This window comes from Artibeus jamaicensis, unplaced genomic scaffold (assembly GCF_021234435.1).
Source record: "Artibeus jamaicensis isolate MK-2021 breed Jamaican fruit bat unplaced genomic scaffold, CSHL_Jam_final scaffold_1019, whole genome shotgun sequence".
Classification (NCBI taxonomy): domain Eukaryota; kingdom Metazoa; phylum Chordata; class Mammalia; order Chiroptera; family Phyllostomidae; genus Artibeus; species Artibeus jamaicensis.
This window is the reverse complement of record NW_026522025.1, coordinates 30,368,657-30,390,851: the sequence shown is the minus strand read 5'-3', so window position 1 is coordinate 30,390,851 and position 22,195 is coordinate 30,368,657. Positions and strand designations below refer to the sequence as shown.

The 22,195-nt window shown below is 47.0% G+C and overlaps 1 protein-coding gene across 7 annotated transcripts in view; it reads left to right on the top strand.

Moving 5' to 3' along the window:
• MCOLN2 (mucolipin TRP cation channel 2) overlaps window positions 1-13,108 on the top strand; it is a 55,776-nt gene extending 42,668 nt beyond the window's left edge. For 6 of the 7 annotated variants that reach the window (XM_053655477.1, XM_053655476.1, XM_053655481.1 and 3 more), the window contains 4 exons: window positions 48-170; window positions 7,649-7,855; window positions 9,172-9,293; window positions 9,651-12,295. In XM_053655477.1, the coding sequence (XP_053511452.1) occupies window positions 48-170; window positions 7,649-7,855; window positions 9,172-9,293; window positions 9,651-9,870 (672 nt within the window). In that variant the 3' untranslated portion in view covers window positions 9,871-12,295. The other variant, XM_037163942.2, reaches the window with a different exon arrangement.
• Window positions 13,109-22,195: the final 9,087 nt, after the last annotated feature.

Here is a 22,195-nt window from a genome sequence, read left to right as displayed (position 1 = left end):
TACCGTCGCTCCTTCTCCGTGCCCCCTGTCTGCCAATGTGTTTTCAGGTGCTCATCTTGACGATGCAAGCCTCACTGCCGAAAGTCCTTCGCTTCTGCGCCTGCGCTGGGATGATTTACCTGGGCTACACCTTCTGTGGCTGGATTGTCTTAGGCCCATATCACAATAAGGTATGTAGTGCCGATTCTTCCTTTTGCAAATTAGGCACTTGAGAACCCCCCAAAATTGGGTTCCCCGCACTTCACCTCCTTCTTACTTTCCTCCAGAACATTCCCTTGAATGCAGGAAGCCCACATCATTGCAATGGTGTTCCTTCCCTTTTCCTTTTTAGCGTCTTGAGGCTACTGTGAGAGACTAGAGAGCACATTTCAGAGCTGTCTGGGCCTGGCTCACGGGTCACGTGATGTAGTAGACTGCTCTGCCTGATTTTAGGAATTGTGTCTCTACCCCTTGTGGCTAAGGGCAAGAGATGACCTTTGGAATGCCAGCCACAGGAGACAAAGCCTGTCTCTGGTAGCAAACGCTGCCTCAGTTCCTCTCCCTGCCCCCAGAGCTTGGTCGGAAGTCAATGACGGGTAAGACCCCTCACAGCGGGGGGCAACCTAAGCCAGACTCGATCACCTGGGAGGCCTTCATGAAAGGACTCTGGGGGCTGCAACAGAGAGCAATGGACTCTCACCCCCCAGCTTTGACAAAGCCCGAGTCCCCATGTTCTCTGGGAGAAGCACTTCCTGGCTGTAATCCCCTTAAGCCTGAACACCTGATGGAGAGAGGTGCAGCTCCTTGCCTGGCCAAGGGTGGGGGGGGGGGATCTGGCATCACAAAGACTTGCTGATTAACCTGTGAAATCTGCTCTGCTAAGAGTGCTTTTATTCATATGATAATGGTCAGAGAGGAAATGAGTATGTCTCCCAAAGTTTCTGCAACTCTCTTCATGACAGACACTGACTCTGAAGCCCTCAGATCTCTTTGAAATGTTATCTACTGTTTGATCCTTGCCGCCCTGTATTCCTGTGTATTACAGCCCAATAAAAGGCTATGGAAGAGGGCGCTCAGGGCCTTTTTCTCCTCGGAGAAACTGGCAGCTGCTGGCCTCTTTTTCCCCAGAGAACCTGGCCACAGCCCACTCCTCCATCTCCAAACAGATCTCATCTAGTCTTGGCCATATTTACTTATTCACACGTGTCCGTGGCACCGGGGGGACCTCGTGAAAGTAGTTGCTCCCACAACATATCCACCCAGCCGACCATCAGATAACAGATGTTTGGATGTGAGATCACTATAAGATGAAAGTAGAATGGGGAAAATTACTGTGACATCTAAGTTAAAGTATTAGGGTTTTGATCCAAATTAATCGAGGAGAATGAAGGTGGACAGAGAGGGCCCACAAGGGACCGTATTAGGTGTGTGAGTAAAACGATAACACGCCCTGTCTCCGCAGTGGCTTTGACGACAACACACCTCTGTGCCTTATTAAAGATCAACATCTGAATTTTAAATTGCGCTGGGCTTCAGTCAGCATCATAATCTCAGGGACATCCAAGTTGTGCTCTTATTTCCTTGTCTTAAAGTAGTAACTTGGATTGGTAGAGGCGTCAGGAAATGAAATTAGGTAGGCCCCGTTTTCAAACTAAAAAGTCAAAGGAGTTATTACATCTGATGGTTTCCCTTCCACGGGCCTCTGCAGTTGGAACCACGAGAACGACGACAAAAATAGCAGCGGCCCACACCGTGTGCTTGCATGTCGGGCACTGTGCACGGCCTTCTCGTTCCTTTAGTCTCCGCACAAGCCCAGGCTCTGTCATCTTGGCTTAGTTGCTGCGCAAGAAAATAAAAGGTAACATTCAGAGGAGCAAGCTGCAGCTTGCGTAACAGCGCAGCCTGAAGTTTTGACCTTGATTTCTGCTTTAAACAAACTATGTGATTGAATCTGGTTTATAAATTTACAAAACCTGAGCAATCCACACAGTTTAAGCTTTCTGTGTCGTTCTACTTAAATATGTGCTTGTAATCTGGCACACTCACAGGCTCTCTCCTCTGCAAGGGTTGCGTTTCATATATCCAAAGAGAATTATTGTTTTCCTGGTTGAGAAACTGTATAATCAACAACACGACAGTCTCTGGGTTAATAGTAAATCTGGATAATGTCATCGCTGTTCCAACTTCATGCCACTGCTTTAGAGGTGACTTATGAGTAAAAACTGTTCTTTGATAAGATCTCTCTGATCCAGAGAACTTACTGTCTTAGTGCCCAGGAAAATTTACATTTTTCTTCTTTACTCGCTTTGTTCTGTGGATGCTTCTCCAATTTTTGGTCACTAGAGGGCAGTGTTGCACTATGTGAAGTAAATACCAAGTTAACAGATTTTTGGCTTTTACTGACTGCCTACAAGGCCTTACTGACAAGCGGTCCTGTCTCCTTTGCCCTTCATCTCCCCTGCCCCATCATTATTCTGGAAGATGCTCAGATAATGTTGCTTGAATTGTATTAATATAGCTATCATTCTTGAGTGCTCTATGCCATGTTAACTCTCTAGTAGCCCTGTGGGGAAATACTATCTTTTTACAGAAAATGGGGATCTTAACATGTTAGATAATTTTACTGAGGCTACACAGATAGTAACTGGCAGAGACAGGATGCACGCCCGGGTCCAATCCAGAAGCTTCGACCTATACCCAGTAGGGCATTGCTTGGTATTATCTATAACAGACTATTACAAAACAGCATTTGGTCTGGCCAAAGAATAGATCAACTGTGAGAGGATTTCTTTCAGCCTGTGTCAGGGTTACCTTGTGGGAAATGACCTGATTTGCTTTGTGAGTCCGACTGCATTTCCATATGTTCAATTCTGTCCTCCTTTCAAAAGATTCGGGTGAGATGGGGATGCCCTGGGCCAGCACCGTCTGGTAAGCACAACGAGAGCTGCAAATGAGAGCCCCATGTGTGCTTTAAAATTTTCTGGTAGCCACATTAAAATAATTTTTAAAAAAATAAACAGATAAAATTGATTTAAATTATATATTTTATTTAACCCAATATATCCAAAATATTATTTCAGCGTGTACTTAACAGAAAACAGTGAGATGTTTTACCCCCACCCTTTTTTTGATACTAAATCTTCAAAATCCAGGGTGCGCTTTGTCCTGACCACCCGTCCAGTGCTCTGCAGTCATCGTGTGGCTGGTGGTTCCCGTTCTGCACGTGGCACCGCTCGCCTTGTGTCTCTCACTTGACGTCAGCCTTCCGTTCCTCCCGGAGCAGCAGCGGGGATAAGGGCTGTGTCCAGGGCTGCGAGCGGGTCCGTTGATGGCTCTGCCTCCCAGCTCTACCCAGGCCGACACACTGGGGAAAGGCGTCATCCAGTTAGTGCAGTGAGTGGACTGGTCAGTGGAAGGAGCAAACCTTCAGTCCGACTCGGGGCTTCTGTGCTTCCCTTCTCTGTATTGCTGCTGCTTTGACTCTGAAGTTAGAGATGTTTCCTGCCCCCGGCATGGCTCCCGCACCCCACCCCCCAAATGAGCTCAAACTGTCAGAACTTTCAGGTTCTGCCAGCCAGTGTCTGTTGCATCGGAAGGTCTTCGGTAGTTCCTGAAGCCTTCAAAGGCTGGGCACCACAGCGAGCATTTTCTAGGATCTAGAATCGTAGCAAGCTTCAGGTGTAGAAGCTAACTCTTTCTTTAAACAAGCCAATCACTCTGAAGGGGAGGCGTCAGGAAAGCTAGTTTTATACTGCCGTGCGATGGGGGGCAGGACCCACATTTCAGCCTCCCGTGTTCCTAGTGGACATTGGATTTCAACGGTCCAGCTGGAAGGAGGAAAACATAAAAGAAGTGTCCGGCCGATGTTGATTCCAGCACTAATGGACCTTGGCACAGAGCCCTTTCAAGAGGTCTGGGCTCAGAGGGCTAGAGACTGTTGAGATTTAATAATTCAAGATGAAAGTTTGGAAGAACATTACTCTAATGTGCCTTTTACGTTTCCAGAGGATTTTTTCGCTGTGAGGAATAAATGGTAGTCTTGCATTGTCTCCATTTTACAAGGGAGGAGACCGAGGTATTGAAACATTGCCGGACTTTGCTGATGCCGTGAGTAACGTTTGGCAGAACCTGCATCACATCTTCCTCCCCCCAGGGCCTCTCATTTAGCCCAGCACCCCTCTTATTCCGAAGAACTCTAGCCAGTGAAAACATTTAACCTAAATGTGGCTCTTATAGCCAATTTTTATGTCATTCTCTGACATAAGCCATTGCACGGTATGTTTTCATTCAAATAAAAGTTTTTTCTGGCTTGATTTCAAAATATCATTTGTGAAACCAATGCTTGGGTTCTCACTGTGGTCACGGCAGAACCTGTGGGTGGGGGAGCCCTTTATGGGAAAACCTTTACTGTTCACTAAATGTTGGCCGAGCACTGAGCACTGTCAGTTATTCCAGGCTGAGTTCCTGAAGGGCAGTGACTGTGGTGTATTGTGGTTCGCATTCCCCACGCCCAGCGTGGTGCACAGGGCCTGGTAGGGATTCAACACGTCATTTGCATGGACAAGAAGCAGAGAGACAGCATTCCCTGCCTCCCAGGGGCTTACCAGCTCTTAAGAACCAAGGCAACTCCCTGTAAAAGCAGTTCTGCTGGAGTGGCCGCACCTGAGGGCCTATTTCTCCTCCTCTTGGGTGTTTCGAATGCTCCCTTCTGCTGTGGAGTTTGGTCAGGGAAACTGGCTGGTTCGCAGCCACTTGTACAAAACGACAGGGTGTATACCAGTCGCTTCCCTCACCGAGTCTCTGTTTTCACTTTTTGGTGAGTTAGAATAAATGTCACTGGCAGAGAGGAGAGAGCCGTATAGTGACTGTGAGTGACATTAGTGCTGGGACAGGCACTGTGTCCAGCCCGACACTAAGTCACCGCACTGGAAGCAAAGGCGTGAAGTTGGTGTGTGCCGACCAACCAGTCATTCTCGGTTCTGGAGCCTGAAGTGTGGACTGTTAGGGGTTCTTGAGACGAAAGGAAGGAACTGGCCAGGTTCCAAAAGAAGCTGAGAAATAGAAGTATTAGTGGTGTTGTTAGGGTTGTAACTGACGCCCACAGAAACCAACTTTAACTTCGTTGTCTGGAGGCTAGTGGTGGGGATGCAAAATACTTACTCTGAGAACTTCCTGTCTTACTGTTAAATAATTTGCATATTGCACTTTGCTCAACTGGATGTTCCCTCCAGGTCTCTGTGGAGAGCGGCTTCAGAGCTGCTGCTGGGGCAGCAAAGGCCTGGGCATGGGGTTAAATTTGTGTCCGCCGCCCTGGTTACAGACTTTACCCTGCATGTCCAGGCGTGGAGGAGGGAGGGCCGGACATGGTGCTGGCCCATCCAGCTGGGGTGTGGAGAGGTGGGTTCAAAACCAGTTTGAAGACCAACCAGCAGTTTACATGTGGTTCTTACTGAGACAGCGAAGGGACTGGAGCTGCCAAGGCAACCGGTCTTGAGGTACTACTTTGAAATAGCCTTTTGACACTGGCTGCTGTTGGACACAGAGGAAGAAGCTGTCAGATGAAGAGAATAAACCCCATGAGGCAAAGACAGAGAAGTGGGTCTGGTGTTGTGGGGGGAGAAAAGCCCAGGGCAGTAGTGACCACGGAGAGATGGAAAGAGGCCGCCCACGCAGGGGAGGGCCTGTGCTTTGCATCCAGACGGTGTATATTCCTGTGCAAGAGAAAGGATCAGAAGGTCGTATTCGGCAAAGTTGAGGTTTTACTGCAGCCTGGGCTGGAGGGCGGAGAGGTTGGCGTGAAGAAGGCGTCCCTGGAGGTTTCTGTAATGATCCAGATAAAAGTGTTGACTTAAGAGTGGAGGAGAAAGACTGGGTCAGAGAAACACAGGAGCAGCAGCCCTGAGCAGGTTGAACGGGGGCGAGATCAATCAACTCAACACATAGTTTGAAGTCCCTGCTTATTTTGGAGTAAATGTTTTTTGGGTAGGAGACTGAGATCACCGACAGGAATAGGGAGATTTGGAAGGAAAGCCCAGTTCTGGGCTAGTGTGGTGGGAGGTCTTATTTGTTTCTTGTGAAGTAATAGCACGACTTCCAAGTAGACATGTTCCATTCACCTGAGACCTGGCTGTCCCCAAAGCCACACAGACTTACAGGACATACAGTCCCCACCGCTAAGGGCAGTATTTGTTTCAAAACTCTGCAGTAACTTGCTCTCTCTGTGTTCCTGAAAACCATGCTATCTTCTGCATTAGGTCATTATTGTCCCTTAGAAGCTTTACTCTAATACTAACCCTCTGGCCCTAGGATGTTTGCTTATTAAGTACCTGCTGTTTGTCTTCAGTCGATGTGGCGGGAGCTGGTGGTCAGCCACCTAAGCGAGGATGCTGGCCGCAGGATCCATTGGTGTTCACACCAGCTTGGAACCCCAGGTGTATGCTTCCAGCTACCTCAGACCAGCACGTCTGCCTGGCCCATCAAATTTGTCTTGTCTAAGTTGAGTCCATTCAGAGGCCTTTGCCCTCGTCCCCTCCCAGACTTATTTCCTCCTTTTCCAGCTTCACTTGCGCTCCTTACGATCCTGGGCTCCTGTACCCCTCCCTCCCAGCTTCCCTGCTCTGGGCTTTTCTCATGGTAGGGGATCTTCCACGTGCTGTGGGTGCCCTTTAGGGATACATCAGATCACTCCTCTGGCTGCAATTTCCTACTGCTTCCCAGGCCTGGCCTGCAATAGTTTCAAGTATGTAGAAGACCAAACGAGGCCCTTGGCAGTGTGGCACAGACGTGCCTCTGCAGACACTGAGGCTCAGCACCGCACTTCCCCCATTGTCACTGAGCGAATCCTCCCCTCTCTCCTCTCACCGGGGAGCTCAGCCTTCAGGCCCTGGGTCTGAGGGGCGCCTTCCTAGTACATCCCACACAGGCTCTCCCACGGGGCACTGTACTGTATCTCGGTGGTGGCCGGTCCTCTGTCAGTGTGGGAGCCCTAGGAGGCACCGGGCAGGTCAGTCATCCTTTACTTCCAGTCACCGACAGCCTTCAGTTTTTAATGTGCTGACGTTACCCAGGCCCGTGGTTGGAAAGGCTACAGTGAAACCATTCGTGTAGCAAAATTTTCCTGAGCCTATGCTGTGTCTCAGGCCTGTCCACCTTGGCTGATGGTAGGATACAGTTGCTACAGTTCTTTCAGAAAGCAGTTTGTTGGGCAGATTGTAGCCTTAAAAATGTGAATTGCTTAGACCCCAAAATGGAAAAAAAGTGTTAGCTTGGAAATGTTCGTTATGTTGTTCTTTATAATGATAAACATTATTGGGACATCCAGTGACAGGAAATAGTTAAACTTGACATGTCTAAGGGTGGTCTGTTATATAACAAATGCTCGGTGTGCATAAGATGTTGTTAAGTGGGAAAAGATCAAGATCCAACATTGTTAGATGATATGACTACATATATATATAAAACACATGGGGAAACCGAGGGAAATGTCAAGAGACTGCGTGTGCAAAGGAGTTTTGAATGAAGCTTCCCCACCTGCAGCATTCTTGCTGTCTTCAAATGACTGTCCCTCACAATGATGGTGACTGCAGCTTCAACAAAACAGCCCGCTGGACACTTCTCTGCTGTTTTGGGTGATATATCTTAGAAGCTAATTTTGGTTTCCCCCTTTCAGTTTGTAGGTCTGAATACTGTTTCCGAGTGTCTGTTCTCTCTGGTCAACGGTGATGATATGTTTGCAACCTTTGCTCAGATCCAGCAGAAGAGCATCTTCGTGTGGCTGTTCAGTCGCCTGTATTTATATTCCTTCATCAGCCTTTTCATATATATGATCCTCAGCCTCTTCATTGCTCTTATTACAGATTCTTATGACACCATTAAGGTAAGTAATTATCACTTATTTCCTGCCAAGAAAATTGTAAATTCTGTACATATTGGAACATTGGAACTACTTGTTTTTTGTCTTTTTTTTTTAAATGAAAACACTACATTTTACTTAAATTTTGAGGTTTTATAGAAAAGAAACTTGTTGAATGTTGGAGGTTGATTTTTAATGTGCATTTAGGACATTGTCCCCATCACCCAGGTTGGTGGGGAGGGTTGGGGGGAAGGAGAGAGACGGTGGGTGAGGGCGGGCTGAATTTGGTGAATCTGGTAGCTGGGCTGTTGGTCCTGGCACAGACAGGCATGTCCGTCTGTCCTAGAACTTCGGTTTGGAGAGGTAGGTTTCAGTGGTAAGGGGTGACCGCCACCTGACAACTGTACAGATCCCGGAACAGCTCTGCACTGGCTGACACAGCCATTTGCGTGGTGCTTGTTGCCTTCAAATTATGGAAGCTGAGGCTCTGGTGGCTGTTCAGCTTCCTGTCTTCCTAAGCTGCCTGATGGGGTTCTGCGTCCTTTCCGGCTACGTCCACTGGACCGGGTGGTAGCTTGACGGAAGCTCTGCTGTTAGCAGCAGACAGCTGTGCTTCGACAGTCCTGTCTCAGGACCAGCGTCAGAGCAACCAGGGCAGTGTACTGTGGCAGCGTCTGGGGCGTTGTCCTCCTGAACTTCTCAGACTGACTCAGAAGGAGCCCATCCATTGGAAGTGCTCCGGAGCACAGTTGTTTGTGTGCGTGGGGAGATCAGTTTTCACGTGGGAATGGTGGTTGGCTCTAACAGTAGCACCGGGCACATAGAGAGAATTGCCACTCACTTCTGCCGCATGGTCCCTGTCTCTGACGTGACAGCGTCCCTGTGCGTGGGTCAAGCCTCAGTTATGTGGTGGACGGCCTCACTTAGCCTGAGGGGAGGGGGTCTCAGAGTCTTGGTGTCTGCTGGGAAGAACCTACTGCCTCCTGCCCCACTAAGTGACCACCTTCCATAAAAGTGGAGGAAACAGAGATTACTTACTTCCCAGGCAGATTGCACTTTGGCAGTGAGGGGCATCTTATCTGGTCTCGCATTAGCATTAAAACTTTAGGCTCTAGATTATCTCCTTTATTCCCCTGACTCACCCACCCGCCCCGGTGGCCTCGGCTTGGCCTTCTGGGACTGACACATTGATTCATCACTGTTCATATCACTTCTTGGAGCTGAGCTGGCGATGTGGGAGAGTTTCATTTTAGCAGAGGTGGGTTTGGTTTGTTGACAAAGGGAGCAATTTCTCGTGCTTTAGGAATAATACAGTGACAATGCTGTGCACTTTTTTAAAGAAATTCCAACAGAATGGGTTTCCCGTGACGGACCTGCAGGCATTCCTGAAGGAGCGTGGCCGCCGGGGGCAGTGCCGGCGGGAGCCCTCAGCCCTCCTGTGCCGCACCTGCCGTCGGAGGAGGTCAGTGTTGTGTGTAGCCAGGTCTCCGCGCTGCTCCCGAGGTGAGGGGCTCTGCACCCTGACAAACAGGCCTGTGGGGTGAGCCCTGCACTCGGAAATCAGCTGATTGTGGGAGAGAACTCAGCTTTCCTCCCACTGAAATCAGCTTTAGAAGTGAATTCTCACAAAACGGGTGGAAGACCACCTGGCATGGTTGGACTCTCATGGGGATACTATGAGATTATTATGAGAAGGTGTGAATTATGTCTCTAAAGTTAAGAGGGTGAACTCTTTCTTAAGTGACCAAAGGAAGAGGTTAAAGCTCTTGATCTTGGAGGTGGAGCCCCCCAAATGTCAAGGGCATTTTCCCTTGCACAGCGTGTGGTGCAGACGACCCGTCCCCCGAGGCTGCACGGCCTGGGCTGGAGACGCCTGCCAGCAACTCCTCGTGCACCAACCGCGCGTCACTCCCTCTTCTTCAGGACACTTAAGAAAACAGTCTAGACCAGCGCTGTTCAGTGTGTTGCATCTCATAGCCCACAGAAACGAAGTACTGAAGTTCTGCAGCACACCAAAAATATTTTGTATTTTTTGCTGATATGACAAAAAAAAAGTATAATTTTGATTCATTCACACCAGGTGGCTGTTGTTGTGTTGGCTGTTGTCATTTTTTACTTGACCATCTAAGGGAAAAGAGGTCAGTGCCCCTGACTGAGTGGTCAGGTACTGCATGTTTTACAAATCCCTGTGGCACCTCAGTGGCGAAGTCTAGTGGTTTGGGGCCTAGAGTGGGGGTCAGATGAGGACAGTATTTTTTATCCTCACCCAAGGACATTGGTTTTTGTTGCTTTCAGAGAGAGAAATGAACACACACACACACACACACACACACACACACACACTGAGAGAAACATTGATGAGCTGCTTTCTTAAATGGGCCCCAACCAGAGATGGAACTCGGGTTTGTGCCGGGACTGGGAATCAAACCCTGGGCCTTTCGGTCCATGAGACGATGCTCCAACCAACTGAGCCTCTCCAGCCAGTGAGGTTAGTAGTTTTACCTGTACCCATGTTTGTTTCCATCTCTAGTCAGGGTAGCAGTTGTTAACTCAGAGTATCTCCTACCCGTGTGTTTGGAGAAAAGATTTTCTAATGCAGATTTCTGAAGGAAGACGGGGGAACATGATTGCAGCTTAAAACCACAGGATGTATTTCCCACTAATCAGTTCCTACCCCGTCTTCGGATTTGAAATGATATGACTGAAGCCTTTCCAAAGACTGTCTGGCAACTATGGAATGAGGTCTTCTGAGAAGAGTTAAGTTTTTAAAGTCACATTTTATCCTCTCAGAGCATTAAGTTGTTACCATGGAAACTGGGAATAAAGGGAAATTAATTTTTTTAATAGGCAGCTGCTTCCTAAGAGGCACCTTGTTTAAGGAAAGTCTTTCAAAGTTGCTTTTCTAATATGAAGTTAACCATAAACAAAAAAAATCATCTTAGAATGTAGTTGTGAATTCTGGAAAGTTACTGATAGGTTTTGTGTGTTTGATTTTTTAGCCCTTGGTTTGCACCATAAAAAGCCCCAGGAGTTTGTTACATGTTTCCCAGTGCAGCCATGTAGTGTGAGTAAAAGATGTGAGGGGCGGACTTGAAGACTAGCCATGTGGTTGGTCTGAGCGGCGGGGACCGCTGTCAGCGGACAGTTGGCGCTGAGACGCATGCGCTACGTGCGGGTTGTTGAGAAGATGCCTGGTGCAAAAGGACGGCCCGGCCCATCTCTGATGAAGGAATTAGATAGGGCAGGAGAGTCCATTAAGGGAAATCACCTGAAAAATGGGGATGCTGAAAGTTTTGAAAAAAGAGGCTATAAAAAAAAAAAACAAGTGGCTATTACCTGAGGTGGTCGTTCGTGAAATCAGCTAGAACAGTTTTAGCTGAACACTCCTATCAAAGCCTGGATCTAGGGGGGTTTGATGGACCCTGCAGAGAGTAAATGAAGATCGTAGGGCATGAGGAAGGAACTGGATTGTACTGGGCCTTCAGAACAAGTGATGGCTTCGACTTTATCAAAAATTAAATACCACTTGGGTGGCTGGGTGCCTTGGCTGGCGGGAGCACTATCTCATACACCGAGAGGCTACTGGTTCGATCCCTGGTCGGAGCGCGTACGGGAGGCAACTGATCAGTGTTTCTTTCTCATATCATTGTTCCCCTCTCTCTACCCCTTCCTCTTCCCTAAAATCAATAAACATATCCTCAGGGGAGGATTAGAAAATTAGGTACACCTGCATGTGTTTAAAGGCTAGGAGCCAAAGAATGGAGCAGGAATTGAGGAAGGGTCTGAATGAAGAGTAGCTGTTGGAGAAAGCCCTCCCTGAGGAGCCTGGGGATTAGGAAGGGCCTCCCGTCCAGGACTGTGAGAACCGTGACGGGCAGCCCTGGTTGTCACAGCTCTGCCCCCTCCTCACTCTTTCCCCGGGCAGCCCAGCTGATCCTCCCACCACAGACTGATCCTCCCTCCAACTACCAACAGAGCCTCCAGCCTGCTCACCAGAACACCTGGGCTTTGTTTTGGACCCTGCCAGTTACCCACCGTGTCCCACCACCTCTCCCAAACCTCTCGGTTCCTCGGTGTCATCAGGATGAGCAGATGACCTCTGACACCCTTCCAGCTCTCCTGCAACGTGGTTCTCAGGAAGGATGTGCTCAGCTGAGCAGATGCAGAGTTTACCTTTCCCCTTCTCTCCTGCAGCGGAGGACAGTCTGCTATTCTAGGCATTAGGAAGGCCCCGTCAAAGGAGGGAGATGCAGGGTCCCAGAGAGGCGGGCAGCTCCTCGAAGTTGCCGAAAGCATCTGCTCAAACCAAAAATAGTGCAAAGTGGCTTTCTTAATTTTTTGCTTTTTAACGTTTCACTTAGCATGTTGATAACCTACATACACCTAGAATATGGAGTGTTCCTATTCCTTGTCAAAGATTTTTGAGTCATTGTTCTCTTTTCTCTTTCCTCCTCCCCTTTTCTGTTGCAGGAAAGAAAGTGATGACCACTTGATACTTCCTAACTAAAATTCTTTTGCCAAAGATAATCAGGTTGCAGGCTCCTTATCCAGTGACAATGTGGAAGGGCCCCAGATGGCTTGGACTGGCATGTCCGAAAATACTGATGTTCTGTGTGGGGTAGGAAAGAAGACTGTCAGCCAGCTGACCACAACTGAAGTTCCAAAGTTCCCTTTTGCACACTTGGATGGTGAAGCATAGACCACGCCAACTACCGGGCATCAGTGCAATGGATCAGTGATCATGAAATTCTTTTAACTTATGACATGACAGTGTTAGGATGCAGAAAATCATATTTCAGAATGTGCAAAAGAAAGGTGTTGGAAACCACGCATTTAAAGATGTGTGGTTATCCTCACATAGGAGTTTGTTTTAAAAGTGATTCTTGGCTTAGAAAATGTCTGTTAATTCATGGTCTGCGCAGAGATGAGTTTGATTGCAAAACCAAATTAGAGACTGGAGCTGGAAAATGATTAGGCCATTTAAAGATGACATTTAAATCCACAGAAAGGCCACTGGCAGTGGACATTTCTTGGCCTGTTTTCCTGTGGTTTTCTTCAGTAGGATATGGAGCGACCGTCGGCATAGTGAGTGAGATGAACAGAAAACACCATGTCCCTTGAGCTCGTTGCCGATGGCTTGCACACGGCAGGCGGGAGTGACCTGCAGCCGTGCTCGCTCCTCTTAACAGTGGACAGTCTCCCCCGTGGTGGGGAGCCACCCTTGTCAAACAAGGAAAGATGGTGTTTTTTACCTAAATAAATTTATTTTTATCATAACATACGGAATGACTAGTATTTTATTTTAAATGTAGAATTTCCTAACATCTGTCTACCTAGCAAAAAATTAACGTCATATTTCTGTCAACTCTGGTCTCCAAAAGGGATTCCCCACTTTCTTAAAAGCAGCAAAGGAGATAAGGGGGGCTAGTAAATAGAACTTATTTAATTAATATTGATACTTCAGAGAGTAAGATTACTCTGTACATAGGTTTATTTCATACTTGAGCTATCTCAGGGGTCAACTGTTTTAGATTTATTGCTGAAGAATAAAATTTGAATGAAGCAGGACCCTCACCCCAGGGCTTTCTCTCTTTCCCTCTGCCCCTCCCAGCCCCGCCCCTCCCAGCTTTTCCATCTTACACCCCTTCCTTCCTCCTTGTCCCACACTTCTTGTCCCTGCACCAAGGCTAGGCTGGGAAACTTAACAGCAATACCATTAAAGTTTATAAAGTGAGTGACTCATGTGGACACATGGAATACTTTGCTAAAATTATACTTTTGATTAACTTCTTTTGTTACCAAAAAATGTCAAGTTATTTTTGGCTTTTAAGCTGATGATCATTTAACTGATGTTTCTGTGGTCAATTGCTGACTCCAGAATCAGGTATGCAATTAGATCACATACTTCGAGAATACCCCCTATCCTCAATTGTCTCTGAATAGAGTTGCTGTTATAGCCTTTTGCGAAATCTGCAGCTGTGATGACCATTGAAGTACAAGATTAATGATGGTCTTTTTTGCTCATGTTTTTCTTTTACTGGCTTTTATGGTTTTTGTTATTTCTTTTCCCTCTAGCTGGACAGAATACTTTCAGAAGAAAAATCTTTTCTCAAGGTTACCTTGTAGCTATGAAAGCATTGTTTTCTCTCTTTCTAATAATTTTAAACAATTGTCACTTTACCAATTGTCACTTGTTCTCTCCTCCCCTCGGCCGCCACTTGGAGAGTTCACTGTGCAAGTTAGGAGACATGTCCCTTCCTCCTACTGATTTCATTTTGGGATGTGCAACTCTTTTAGAATGTACCTTCTTGGTTGGCAATGACCCCCTGAAAGCCAGATGCGACATCCTTAAGCTTGTTGACTGGGGTGGTAGAAATGAACGTGAGTGTGGAAACCACCCAGACAGACTTGAGATAAGATCCTAGCTCACCCTTTAGCTCTGTGGCCCTGGGCAAGTCACTTGCCACTTGGAAGTGGGTATGATAAGCCTGTGGGATTTTTATTTAGGTCAGATAACTCATGCAAAGCCTGGCATGGAATGAAAACCCAAGCCATTCCTTCGTTTTGATTTTCTGACGTGTGAGTAGGCAGGTCCCATAGGGCCAGGGAAAGGTGAAGACATGAAGACATTTAGTCTGCAGCCCATCTGCCGTCCTCGACCCCATTTTACTGCTAATTGGTTTCCCCTTTATTTTGATATAACTTGAGCAAATTTTATTTTGCTACTCCTGACTTGGAACTTGAACATCTCAACCACAGTATCCCAATGACGCGAGTCTTCCTCTACCAGACATCTAGAACTTTTCACTACTTGTAAAAAATGCACGAAGCAGCTCTTTTGTGACAGGTGACTGAGGACCTCACACGTGAGCCCTAAGCACAGCATTCAGACTGTGGGCACTGCACGGGGGGCAGTGGACCGCAGGCATGGGCATGGGAAATGGACCCTTTGACCTGCTGCAATGAGTACTCAACGCCTCTGCTTTTCCCTTTCCCCCACTTGACGTATTCTGGGTTCTCAATATTTGATCAAATATTGGCCAGCTTTGTGGCTCTCTGACCTGTGTGTTCCCAAAGGACCCGCACTTGGTTTAATGCTCTGTTGTCACGGTCTTGCGATTTTTTAATAGTGTTTGAGCAAGGTATCCCCCAAATTCTGATGATAAGACTGTATAACTCAGTGATTGGCTCAGTGATAAAACATGGCCTTTTAGGGGAAGGCTAGGAAATCAACATTGTACTTGCTTCTTTAAACCGATTTCAGTACAATGACAGGAAAGTGTGAACCTGAGTAGAATTGCTTGGGAACAGACCTGTGGGTACACCATTTTCTCAGTCCTTGCCCTCACACATAAGCAGCCATGAAATGTGTTGTATCACAAAGTCGGAGGCATGATTGGGCAGTATCGTTTCCATGTTGCTCACACAGGCAGGTTGGATGCTGGGCTGCTCACCTTTCCTCTGTGCCTCATCCCAGTTGACGAACAGCCTCATTTTCTGTCTTTCCATTTAGTGTTTTCTGCTTGACAGAATCAGTGAAGGGTGGTTCATCTCCTGCGCTTAAGCATGTTTGCCCACTTGCCATGTGGCCTCCGACCTCACATGGCAAAGCCCTTCGGGACCTGCTCCACACACTGGCCATTCCGGCACCGCCTCCCAGCCACCTGCTTTTAGCACGAAGGGCCTGTCTTTGAATGGGAATGTGTAGAATTGTTAAACATGCTGTGCATTGGAGAAAATAACCAATGAACACCAGGAAGAGTTCAAACTCACCAAATCTCAATATAGATGCTCAGGTTGTTGGGGAAGGCAATGCAATTCGTGGTTGTTCTACCATGGGCTCATTTACAGCAAATGCTCCTGCAAACCAGTGGGTTAAAAAAATGGCAAATATTTCTCTTGCCATCTGTCTGTGCCAGAGAACTGGGGGGTGAATGAGAAGCTAAATGAGTTACACATGAACGTTTGTTCACCACCTCACATAACAAGGGCAGCAAAACTCTGACTTTTTAAAGACCCCTGGGAGCTATTGACTGTGGTGAATGGGAGAGACAATTTATTAGTGTGATGTATGTTTCCTAGTTTCTAATGACACATAACTTATCCCATGAGCCATGATACATATGGTTTAAAGAGAATTTTAAATGAAAGCAATTTTTTTCTAGCAACACTAATTGCCTAGCAGCAGTAAATTACTCATCCCCTGCTGCCTGTGGGCTGTGGTCATTACTCTCTCCTTGAGGTTGAATGGATGTCCCCCAAGAGGAGTGTTTGCTCTGACAAAGTGAATTTCCATCCTCACTTGTGAGCCTGCCCTGCTAGGTCTGCAGAAGGAGGGGAGTTATAGTGACTTTCACTCTTAGTACTGGGGGGTTGTGCTGATAGTTCATCTTGCATGAACTGTCTCTGGCAACAGGATGGTGAGTTGGGTCTTAGCTTCTGGTTGCTTTGGGGGGGAAATTAGATAGTTCCTGCCTTCCTGAAGTATAAATTAAGGCACCTTGAAGAGAATTAGACAGTACCGGAAGCAAGACTTGAATACTCTATTGTATTTGGCCAGATGGCCAAGGTGTGGGGTGGAGGTAGGGCTTTCTGGATAAAGGGAATACCGGGGCCAAGGCTTGGACATCTGAGAGAGAATCCAGTTGGTTAGGAAAACCATGTTGTGGGACGGTTAGGATATAGGTTATTATAACTTGGGAAAATAATAGAAAACTGATAGAGAAGTGACAAGAGAAGGCCACGCGGCTGCGAATCTGTGGGAGGGCTTTAGACCTGGGAGCTGCCGAGCCGGAAGAGGCACAGCTGTGAAGGATGGATAGGGGTAGAATGGGACAAGCTGTGATCACCCTGGTTTTTTTTAAAGGTGATATTGTAATTCTGTAATGAAACACAGCAAACACAATGAAAACTTGCCTGAAAACTGTCCCAAGGGAATATACCAGATCTCACATATATGTTTTATCTATCACCACATGTATTTTTTTCTTTATTGAAAGACTTTTCTGCTAAATGCCCAGTCATTTTCTTGGGAGTTCATGCTTTTGGACTATGCATTTAGAGGGGAGGGTCTGTCTTTATCACTTTTATTGTGGAGAATCACACTCACTGGAACCAGTGGATTACATGTGCATTTCTGTGACGTGAGCGGTTCTCCATCGGCATATTTCCAAGAAGCGTCCTGATTCTGCACCCTCCCTCCCCAAGTGCCCTACACACGCACACATTCTGAAGTGCTCTGCCCCCTGCCAACTGCAACTCGTGTCTATAAAGGCAGCAAGACTTGTGGTGTCACTGCTAACGAAGCCTGACATCTGCGTCTGAAGCTTACAGATTGCACTGAGACTTCCTGAAGATTCCATCCCCTGCTCCCTCCCCATGGGTAAGTGATCGCAGAGGCTCAGAGCTGCCTGTGGCCACCTGGGAAAGGAAGGTTGCAAGGAAGAGCACAGAGGTGCCATGTCTGTATGCCTCCCTAAGTCTGGGGCAGTGTGTGGCGAGGTTGAGGGTTAGGGACAGGGACGTTAATCAATGTAGGGACTCTGAGAAGGGATTGTGTTGAGTCCACCCCCACAGCCTTGATATGGAGGGTGGTGGTGAACGTAGTCATGTTAGAGGAACGTTCCTGCCAAGGTGGACCCAGGTCGGGGTCAGCACAGAGAGGGTGGCAGGGTCCCACCTCACAAATGGGGAAAAAAAAACAAACAAACATGAAATACTGCAAGTGCCTGAGTGCATGTGAGCTGATCTGCCTCTTTACTTCAAGAGCCCTGCGGGGAAGGCCAGCGCCTTGTGCCAAGACCAACCCAGAGATGTCTCCTTTCGAGCTTTACCTGCCTCTGGGAAACTCACCCCATGAGGATCAGAGGTGGTAAACTCTAAACACTCCCTTGCTGTGGGGACCGTGGGAGGGTACCATGGGGGGGTGGAGTGGGGAGCCGAAGTCTCATTGGGGGTTTCCTCACCTCTCAAAGCAGCAGGGCAGGGGAGCCAGGTTGGGGTTGGTGCATCGGTGGTGACCGACCGCAGAGCAGGGGACTGATCTGAGCCTTGAGGAGCGCAGTGGGTAGCCTCCTGCAGGCCGCTGGGGGTCACCCTCTCCCTGTACTCAGAGGGCCAAGCCATGGCCTTAGGGCGATCCACGCCAGTGCTGTCACTCTGGTTGGCCAGCCGGACACAATGTGGGAAAGCAATCAGGTCCGCAATCATTTCTGGGCAGTGAGGCAGCCCAGTTTGGTCTCTCATCCCCCCATCGCCCAGAGTCCTATCTCTGAGGAAAATGCAAGAGCGTTTCCAGCCGGCCAGCCTGCAGACTGCTTCCGTGTCTGTTCTGCAGAAGGTCAAGCTCCTAGAATAGCCTTTAAGGAGCCACATATACAGACTGAGGAAGAGGTGGGTGGGTCAGTGAGGATTGGTCGACTAGACTTTTGTCCCCCTTGCACAAACGGCTCTGTAGTCCATCTGGAACAGGTGCGCAGAAGGCAGATGAGGGAGGTGTGGCCGTGGCTAATTGGGTGATGGCAGGACTTCACCTCCCTCACACTTTTCTCCTTAGAGAGGAGAGGCCCTGGCCTTTAGTCCTTAAGCAATATATTCTGTCAAAGTTCCCACATTTATTGATTGAGACAAAAGAATAGACATTTATTAAGCTGAAGCAACTACATAAGATGAAACCCATAGACATACGTTTCTTCCCCATTGACCGTTTTAAAGAATGGCCATTCCTGCTAACAGCAGGTGGCTCAGAGGGTAAGTTACTGGGATAGCAATGGGTGCAGGCCACACGGACTAGTGTCACCAGCCCTATCATCAGGAATGTGTGTTAAAAAGATAACCATTTACCACCTCACAACCATGCAGCCAAATCAATTGCAGATGAATTGAAAATTTAAATGTAAAACACTAAACCTGTAAAAGAACCAGATAAACCTATAGATGAATATTGATCTGATCCAAGAAGTAGAGAAGGGTTTTCTGAGTTTAAAGCTACAAATAAACCATCAAAGAACAATCAGATTTACTATGTAAAAATGAAAAAATTTGGAGAATTAAGAAGGCAGGCAAACGCCTGGCTCCGTATTTTCACTACATTCTCGGAACCATCACGGAGTCCTGGTGGGCTGCCCCCAATGGCAAGGACTGAATTTTGTGTCTGCATCTCACACCCGTAGCAAATTAGGTGTAGCAAGCACTCACAGTTGTATCTTTTTAAAGCTTATTTGGTTGAGTGCCTACTATACACATGTATTATTGCTACCCATCTCAACAGACTCACAATGTACGTATCAGGATTCCGTTTGCCAAAGGAAAAAAAAAAAACTGGGCACAGAGTAGGCGGCAGAACCTGGCTTCAACTCCAACGCTTGTGACCCCAAAGCCCTCCCCCACTTTCCCTTTCTGTTGTCTGCCTTCTAAATAATACTGACTGAATAGAATTAAATGTCAGTAAAAAAATGTTTGACCTAGTTAATGAGAAATGTGACTTGCGTTTTCAAACAACACCTTGTAAAGCAACATTCCTTGAGCTCACACAATGCTGGTGCTAATGAAGAAGAATCCGTATCTTCCTGGGGGAGTTGAAAACTCCATAGAAGGTCCCAGCTCTAACACTAAATTGCTAAGTGATTTAGACAAGTTGTTAGTTAAGCTGCTCCAAGCCCCTGAATCCTTATCTGTAATACAGGGATGATAAAGTTGAGAGTACAGAGGAGTGAAGTAACTTGTCCAAGGTCACACGATAATAGCTACCAGAGCTAGGCTCAGACCCAGGCAGCCCCTTTTCAGAGCTGGATAGTTCACAAGGCTGATTAATGCCTAGGAGACAATGGATGTAAGCAAGCTTTGAAAAGGATACATGGGACATATTGGTGAATGGAGATAAAATTATAAGCCTGAGTTTTATTTTGATGCAAGAATTGTGAAAGTAAGAGCTTGAGAGGGACATCTCAGATGCCTGGGTGTGTCCTTCTTGACCTAATATCGATTTTTAATTTCTGTAGCTTAAATGTCCACTGGCAGACTGGTCATCCCTCCTGCCTCCATGTTTATGTAAACCAGTATGGTCGCACTGATTAATGACGCAGAGTCAGCGTGCCCACAATTAGACTCTTATCTAGCCTACTTCTTAAAAGAAAAGAAAAAGAAAACAGATAATGCATCCACTGGGGTGGAGTTTCTGGCACGAGCGATAATGAATCACCAAATAGTTGTGATTGAAAACAGATAGCCATCCCATAAAACCTCAGTGCAGCACCTCTTCCAGCTCGCTGCCCAGAAGTCAGGAGAGTGGGTGTTACGTAACGTGTTTTAATATCGCCCATGTACTTTTCATGCCTCCATGCAGTGTTTGATCATCGACGAAGTCAGCAGTTGTACGCCCACCTCAATTAGTGTACCTTTTGGAAAACGCCCTTCACATTTTCTGACTCTCTGATTTATTTAATTTTTTAATGAACCACTTGAGACCAGGTGGAGAATATTATACTCCTTTATGCTTTAATACTTCTGTTTGTATCTTCTAAGATCAAGACACAGATGGTATGGTGATTACACAAGAGAAAGAGGGTAGAAGAGAGTCAGTGGGGTAAATGGTGATGGAAGAAAACTTGACTTGGGGTGGCGAACACACAATCCAGTGTACAGATGATTTATTATAGAAGTGTATACCTGAAACTTACATAATTTTATTAACTGATGTTGCCCCAATAAATTCAATAAAAGAGAATTCTTCCCTTATGGGGATTTGTGCAAAAAAAAAAGTCTGTTATAAAATTACAGCACAATAATCAAATTTAGGGAATTTACTATTGATACAATGCTTTTTGGGGGGGTCACATCTACAGCCCACAATCCGATTTCTTCGATGGTCTCAGTAACTCTCTTTATAGCATTCTTTCCTCCCCGGTACAGCACTTGAACCAGGAACAGGTCACACATCCTTACTTTCCTTTCATCTGGAACACGTCTTCAGCCTTTCTTTTACTTTATGACACCGAGATTTTTGGAAAATACTGGTCATTATTTTACATAGAACTCTTTAATTTGAGTTTATTGATCTTTCCTAGTGAATAGGTTCAGGTTATGCATTTCTGGCTGGAATAGCACAGAAACCCTGTGGTGTCCCCCTCTGGCTATCATAGCGACAGGCACATGATATTGGCGCGCTCCTTGTGGGTGATATTTATTTTAGTTGCTCAGGTAGGATGTGGTCTGCCTTTTCTATCATTGTGGTGGCCATAAAAATGTGGGGCTCAGATCCCTTGCGTTGAAAACCATAAACTGGCAGCTGCTGGCCTTACAGTCCTGCGTGGAGACCGCCCTTCCCATTGGCTGCTCTCAGCCAATGAGTGACTGCAACAGCGATCCTGAGGCAAGCTGGGTCCTGACAGACAGGGGGACCCCTCTGATGGACTCCTATCAACCTGGCTGAGTTCCTCCCAGGACCATGCTGCGTCTAAGACTCTCATACCCAATGCTGCATCTTTTACTCTCTTCCTTGAAGGCGAGGCCTACAGCACAGTCTGACAGCCCTCCCTGCCCCCCCACCCCCACTCCCTTTTTCCCTCAGGGGATTCTCCCTGCTCCAATTTCTTCTTAGCCACCTGCTTCTTGGAGGGTCTGCACTAACACAAAGGGATACCAAAAGAGGTTGGAGAAAACAATGGTAGATGGAGATTTGGGACTGGTTTACTGGTTGCTCGTGGGTAAAGAGGAATCTATCCTGGGTATCAGGTGGGGTACAGATGCAAGCTGGTAGCCTGGGTGGCAAACATTTCTGCTGGCGACCTGGAAAAGTGTCCTTGTGATAGGGAATGACATTGCAGCTGTGATGATTCTGGATGATTCCAGCATTTAGAAGATATGGGTAAAGGGATGCATACAAAGACAGAAGAATTGGCTCATTACTATTAAGTTGATTGACACTCCACAGAGGTATGAGAAACCGAGGGCTGAAGATGGGTAGTTGAAAGTGAAGTATGAGAACGAGAGGTCCCATTGGTAGCTTACAAGGGGGTCCTGTCTCCTGCAGTGCAAGAGCAGACAGACTGAGCAGTAGGCTAAGCGCTCTGACCAGTAGATTTTCCTACACATATTTTATTTTATTTATTTTTTATTGATTCATTTTATTTTTATTAGCATTTAGTCTCCTTATACCCTCCTCCCCCCAGCAATCACCACACTGTGGTCCATGCCCAGGAGTCCTTTTTCCTTTTTGCTCAATCCCTCCACCCCTTCCTCTCCCTCCTCCCAGATGTCATCCGATCCTCATTTATGAGTCTGTCCCCATTTTTCTGTTAGTTCAGTTTGTTTATTAGATTCCACATATGAGTGAAATCATATGGTGTTTATCTTTCTCTGACTGGC